This window comes from Nannospalax galili, unplaced genomic scaffold (genome assembly GCF_000622305.1).
Source record: "Nannospalax galili isolate Female #2095 unplaced genomic scaffold, S.galili_v1.0 scaffold1154, whole genome shotgun sequence".
NCBI classification, from domain to species: domain Eukaryota; kingdom Metazoa; phylum Chordata; class Mammalia; order Rodentia; family Spalacidae; genus Nannospalax; species Nannospalax galili.
The window spans coordinates 334,253-341,521 of NW_008335437.1; the positions used below are offsets into that span (position 1 = coordinate 334,253).

At 42.9% G+C, this 7,269-nt stretch overlaps 1 protein-coding gene across 4 annotated transcripts in view; it reads left to right on the plus strand.

Moving 5' to 3' along the window:
- Positions 1–7,269, plus strand: part of Tenm2 (teneurin transmembrane protein 2) — a 307,755-nt gene that overhangs the window by 259,362 nt on the left and 41,124 nt on the right. The window contains exon 18 of one of the 4 annotated variants that reach the window (XM_029562085.1): positions 6,608–6,628. The exons of the other annotated variants lie outside the window; for them this stretch is intronic. Coding sequence (XP_029417945.1) covers positions 6,608–6,628 — 21 coding nt within the window. The remainder of the gene's footprint in view (positions 1–6,607; positions 6,629–7,269) is intronic. 4 annotated transcript variants of the gene reach the window in all.

Sequence of the window (7,269 nt, forward strand, 5' to 3'; positions counted from 1 at the left end):
AACTAGGATATGGGCCTGAGCCACTGAGTGACTGGTGGTCTTTCTGAGGCAGCCTCAGCTACCGTGAAAAAAGACACAGAGGCCACCCGTAGTACTTGCATTTTAGTGTTTTGTATCTCTGTGACCATGATATCCCAGAGGAAAAGCTAATGGGAGGAATTATTTATGCAGCTCCAGATTTCCTGCCTTCTATCTTGGCTGGAAGGATGTGGCAAAACAGTTCACATCGTGGCAAACAGGAAGTGAAGCAGAGCCATTAGAGGGGTCAGGGCAAGATAGCCCCCAAGCACATTCCCCAGAAACCTGCTTCCTCCACCAGGCCCCACCTTCTACAGTGCCATCACCTCCCTATAGTTTATTCAATGTTTGAATCTATCAATGGACAAACCATTCATCGGGTCAGAATGCTCATGATCTAATCATCTCTTGAAATACCTTCACAGACAGAGGTATACTTTACTAATCTCCCAGGCACTTCTCAATCCAATCAAGTTGGCAATCAGAGTCCTCACAGCTCCTGCTGGGAAAGACATCAGTGACCTAGCCACCAGCAGCTATTGCTGAATATTCTCAGGAGTCCAGACTGTGCCAAGTACTATAAAAGGGTGGAAAAAACCAAGAGGAAACAGCTGAGCGACCTGCTGCAGGTTCCCTTGTTTGGAGGGTGTTTACTGAGTAGGAGGGTGAGGCACACATGTGCTGGCCTCTGACAGGACAGGAGAGGTGAAATGCAGGCTTGAGAAACATCTTGCTGATGTCAGAGGTGGACACCCGGGGGGAAGGGGAAGCAGTAAATGCAGTTCCAGCTGAGCTGAAGAGCCAAAGAAAGCATTACAGAAACAGATCAGGAGGCTATGGGGTACAGGAGGAGGCTGGAATACCCAAAAGATGAGCAAAGAGAAGAAAGGCACAGTGAAGGGACTGGCTAACCCTGAAGCTGGCAAACTAACAATCCACAAAACACTTTTACTAGGTCTCCCTAAGGAAATTTCCTTCCCAAATTTTTTTTCAGTCCAGGAAAGCCATCTTCTTCCCAGGAATGCTACAGACAGTGGAGAGCTGGAAGAGGAGTCTAGGGAAAGGGTTGGGGTTGCGTTGTGCTTTCCCTAACTGAGTTACTTAATCCACCATGTGTCATCTGCCATATCTGGCCCTTCCCTTCCTCCCTTGTCTGGGCTCTTCTTGCTCAAAGCCAAATCAGTACATTCACACTTCCAAATCTTAACTCATGATGCTTGCCCTAGTCAACATATCCATTCTACCTAGGCAAGCTCTTCCTGTCCATCTATATGGTCTGGATTGAGAAGCCCAACAACCCTAGACGAAATCCCGTCCCTCTCCCTGGGAAATGTAACATTCCAGTTTTCCATAAGAGTTGACACTACTTGCTGCCCTATTTCTGTGTACATCTTTCAGCCTGGGTATGTGAACTTTTGTACAGCAGACAGGTTATCTTTGTCCCGTTTTGCCTAGAGCAGTGTCCAGCCCAGCCTCAGTGCTCAAGATGGGACCCTGAATTACCGAACCAGTCTCTTCCCTCTTGCACTTGGCCTTTGATTCCATGTCTCTCAAACTATAGAGACTACAATACCAGTGGTACAAGCTAATGACCCAGTGAAAGGAAACCACAGTATGCACACATAGTAATATTAAGGACCGCATGAGGGATCATGACTCCCAATTTCCCTTGACAACTATATGAATTTTTTACCCATTTTTTTAAAACTGCCTTTAGACTTGTTCTTGCTTTCTTTCATCAGCCAGGAACTCAGAGCTGATTAGAAGTTAAGCTTTTACAAGAACACTGGTTTGATTCCTCTTTTCTTCCCACTACATACCTGAAAACAAAGGGCTGTCAATCCTCGCTCTTTAAAACAGCAACCCGCAGAGGGAGGGAGGAGGGAGGATACCTGTCTTGCTTGTGTCTTTTCTCCATTGTGGGTTGGCAGCTGAGTGATCCCATTTTGGAGTTGGCACCCATCCCTACCTTGTTCACCCACCCCAGAGCCCAGTCTCCCAATCAGGATGCTATTGAAGTATTGCCATGGCTCTCGCTAGTCTTTCGTCCCCCTTTGACTATGCAAAACATCAGGCCAGAGGTCCCTATACTCTAGTAACTTCTGGTGCTAGAGAGAACCTTCTCATAGGCACAGCGGTCATCACCTGTGTGCTTTGATTTAACACATTTTCAACACCCACTTCCCTGAAAAGCCTAATATCCCATCTTTAGGAGGCCCTTTTCCTTCTCATAATTATCATCCTCTTCATGTGGTCCTTGGAAAACCTAAACCCGCTGGAGCAGAGCAAATTCACAAGTCACCAACATCTTAGGGTGAATTTCTCTCAATGATAAATCCTTCTCTCCCAAATTTAAGACCCAGACCCCACTGCAAAGCAACCAGTCATGAAGATTTGGGACAGTGTCTCTCTAATGTCTCTTAATGTGGCCCCTTTTGATAAACATAAGAATATCATACCTCCTTTAATGTTTGAAATTCTTTTCCATTTTCCAAACAGAAGTGATGATGTTACATGTGGTGTTTTTCTGAGGAAAGCACCCTCTATGCAGACATCCTTCCTGTGTTTTGGGGTAGCTCAGAGCATCACTGCATAAGGAGAGATCTTCAGGGAAGGGAACTAGCCAACTTGGATGTATTAGTGCTGGAAGAGGTGGAGATGCAGGCAAATGGGAACCTAGGAATGCGGGCAAAGGCAGCAGACCCTGGAGGTTAGACTCTCCAAAGACAAACTTGAACTGATGATCCAACAGTGATGCAGCCCACTTAGTGTGAGGGAGGATGTTGTGACTGCAGCTAGAGAAACTGCCAGCTTTCCTCCCATCAGCTGTGAAGACAGGGGGTCAGGAAAGTAAGCCAACAAAGCCTCCGATCCACATAATAATGATAATCGCCATGTCTCCAAACAATTTTGTGCAGTGTTTGGTTCTGTTTTCAAAGCCCTTTGACTAAGAACAGATTCAGGCTTCACAAGACTGAAAGCTAATGCAATTTCAGGAGTTCCCTCTAAAAAAGAAGTTATACAAATTATGAATAGCAAATGAAAAATAAGCGTGGTAAGATGCCTGGGTGGATGAAAGCACTTGCCACACAAGCCTGGCCACCTGAAGTTGATTCCCAGAACCCACAGTGCAAAGGTAGAAGCGACTCCAAAAGTTTTCCTCTGACTTCCACACACATGCCATGGCATGTTGAGGCCTGAGCGCACGTGCACACACACACACACCATGCACACAGGCACACATACACAACAACAACAATAATAATACTAATAATATCAAGAAGAAAATGAAAACAAGTCTACTGCATACAACCCTGAATACTCTTGATTTCATCTACTCTTGGAGTTAAGCAGGGCCAGGTCTGGTTAGTACTTGGATAGGAGAAAATGAAAAATGAAACAGTATTACTTAAGATGAGAAAAGGAAACCAAAATGGCAAGTTTTTTAAAAGCCACAACCAGCACAACTGTCAAAGACTTCAGATAACTTAGTGTTTCATATTGACTAACAACTCCTGTTACACATCATATTTGCTTTCTATATTTTAGCTCCATATTTATTATCTTTGGGGATTTTATTGTTGTTGTTTGTTTGTTTCTGTCTTGTTTTTCTTTTCATTTTTATTTTTGAAACAGGGTCTCATAGCCCAGGCTGGCCTTGAACTCACTGTGAACTTCTGGTCCTTCTGACTCCACTTCCCAGAGCCACTATACCATACTCTTTGATTATTTTTTGTGACAGTTTCTTTGTGGTATAGAAAGAATAGAGATGCTTAGTCCTTCCTCCCATATAGCCAATCAAAGTTTGTTTCAGATTAATGATAAAGTAAAAAAAATTGCTTTCATATTCACAATTGGTTACTGATGGTATGTAAGTTGTTAAAATTATGAAATTTAGGAAACCTCCATCAAGTTTCCTTTGTAATATTTCTAGACATTTCAAGTTTTCTCCTAATATTCTTTTAACTGATGCTTGTTAATCAGTTTGTCACTGATGTATGTGTAATTATGAGAGAAAAATTCTACATCAAGTTTCACATGCCCCTCAAAGATGCTACATGAATTAACATGGTAGGACAGTTGCGTTCCCAAAACCCATTCTTGGATGGGAATGGCTAGCAACAATTTTAGATGCCAAAGATACTACAAACCACCTAAGTGCATTCCTCTAAAATTCAACTAAACATATCCCAACTTAATGTTCCTAAACTTAGAACAACAGAATGATATTCAGTCCAACCTCCCTACTCAAAGAGGATACAAAGGGAGTAGGAATGGAAAGGTCCACAGGAGTCTCAACTGTCTTTCTTCAGCTTCATACTTCTGAACAGAACATAGGGGAATGGGGCTAGTCCAAGGCAGGATCTGCTCAGCCTAGTGGGAAGCAGCTTCATTCCATGTCCCCCATACTCAAACATCTACTTTTCTAGCCCTTACTGTCTCTGAAGTATCACCAATACAGAAAAGAGTAAGTCATACCCCATTCTCAAAGAAGTAAAGAAGACAGGCACACACACATAAATCACAAGGCAGGGTGATGACAGTTCTGCAGGGCAGGCTGGGAGGCTAGGAGAGACCCTGAAGGCTTCACAGAGGGCTCAGTGAGCCTCCGTAGGGTGAAGAGCTAATTCATCTCAACTTCTTAAATTGGAGAAACCACTTTTCCCTCACAGGGTGTCCCTGAAGGGTCTGTGTTGAGGCTGTGCACACCAAGGCTTGGCCTGTCCTTCATCAGAAGGGCATCTGTACTCATCTTCATGGATGGACTCAAGGATGATGGTATTTTGGTTTGTGGCCTGCTAATGACCCCGGACTGAAATCAGCCTTTATCCAAAGTGTATATCCATATGATCATCCAAACGCCACACCTCTCCCATGACTTGCTCCCCCTCCTTTCCCATTGTCTTCCCTCAACACTGATATCATAGTAATCACCTTAAAGCAGATGGTCTTAGGAAAGAAGTAGGTCAGGACTGCAGACCCAAATCCCAACCAGTCTTTTCACAAAATCTTGACAAAAAAAAAAAGAAAGTGGAATTGATATTGCAATAATTAAGATCCAAATATGTCTACCACTGGTGGCAGATAGCACTTCACTTTCATTAAGCAATATAAAATAGACGCGAGAATTCCCGGCTGCCACCCTGACACACCAGGCTTTACAGAATGAATCTTAAATTGCGCTATGTCAGTCAGAGCTCAGGAGTTATCAGCATCATTTAATTAACTTTTTTTTTGCAAAAACTAACACGTTAGAATAAAATATAAAAATGTAATCCCTGTGCAAACCCACCACTAATGATGGCCCCCGGCAGAGGACTGACTTGTGCCTAACAGGAATCAGGGCATTCAAGGTTCTTTGTCCTGTCCCCAGGTCGTCTCTCCCAGCTGAAAGGAAAGAGGATCCAGGGCCCCTTCCACTTTGACCCAGAAGCCTCAGGAATAGACAGTAGTTTTCCTTACTCAAAGCACTTAGATCTCCTCTTCCCTAATGTTAAATTTCAGCCTTTTTCCTGCTGAAATTAGAATGTCTTTTTGTTCTTTAAAGAAAAAAACACGACACGGGTGCATTTACGTACATGCAGGCATAACACTCACACATACAATAAAAATAATAAATTTTTTTTTAAAAAAAAGAGCCGGGCATGGTGGCACACGCCTTTAATCCCAGCACTCAGGAGGCAGAGGCAGGTGGATCTTCGTGTGAGTTCAAGGCCAGCCTGGTCTACATAGTGAGTTCAGGTCAGCTGGGACTACAGGCAGACCCTACCTCCAAAAGACAAAAAAAAAAAAAAAAAAAAAAAAGAAAAAAACAACAAAACGTTCTTTAATTCTCCAAAGCAGTGTGGTAGTTAGAGTCTCTGGCTCCAGTTACAACAGGACATTATTACCTATGCATTTTGTGAATGGGTGTAGTATTGGCTACTGCTGTGAGAAAGAGTGCGGGCCCAGTTCTGCTCATGCGAATGAACTGGGGAGGAGCATGGAGGAATGGAGCAGAAATTGAAAGTGATTTGGAGAGTCAGAGGGCAGCAGAGCCTTTGCCACACTGCAGTTGGTTTGGGCAGGGGCTCTCTCTTGGTGGTCTTGACTCTACCCTTACTGCACCAATGGCAATCAGCAGCATAGGTGTAACTATGCTCCTGCCACACCCCAGACAGACATTACAAATCAATCACAGAGCTCTTGACAGTTGAGCTTGAATTTAGCTTCAGAATCTTTCTACCACCTCACTCACAGGAGCCATTACTAGTCAACAGGTATCGTCCCTTGAGATGCAACCCATCTGCCATCCCTTTGTCAGCCAGAAGTCCTGTCTCAGCTGTTGCCACTTATGTCCCATGGCAGCCACCTTGCCTGTCAGAGAATCCAAACATTCTTGTCCAAATTCCCCGGTGGCCAAGAGTTTAAACTCAGGGAATCTTCCCAAGTAATTGAACCAGAAATTGTCAGTTAGAAAGGAAAAAAAGAAAAAGACTGCCTTTTGGGGGCCCCTTTATACGAGAAATAAAAATTGTTATGTTTGCTTTATCATCGATTCTTCAGCTAACTGTGTGTTCTTTTTTCCTTCTGTTTTCTTTCTATAAAGAAATAAAGAGTTTAAACATAGGTAAGATGAAGAACTCTTTCCCGTATAATTTGCTATGGTTCGTTTGCTTCCTTGTGTTCGCTTTCTTGTTTTGTGCTTCTCGTGTAATGCTGTATATTTTTATGTACCAAATACAGTAACTTTTTTATGTGCTAATTGTGTGTTGTGGGTATGATAAGCTTTTGCAATTATGAAATGCAGTCAAAAAGCAACCAAATAAGCTGACAGTAATTAGAATTTCCGGGAGATGCAAGAGCAAGATAATGAACCCTCGGTGAACTTCTATCCCGGCTGTTCAGTGTGGTCCATAATTGGGCTAAACAGTTGAGGCAAACTTCGGGCTTTTGTAAATGCTGGACTGGGTTCACAAAAGCTTTAATGAACTGGAAACGGGTCAAAAACTCATTTTCAACTCATTAATGATTTTTCCCTAGATATATGGTCATTTAAAAAAATATATACACATACAAGCTAATTGCCAATCTGCTGGTCAGAATGAATCCAACAGTTAAATGCATTGAGAATTTTCACGGAGTTAAATCATTCTTGAGTAGCGTGAAGGATAGAGACCAAGTACTTTTGTCTAAATGTCCTTTGTCACCACAATGCTCTAGAGTTATTTAAAACCATAATGATACAATTCACCTGTCAAATGCACAACA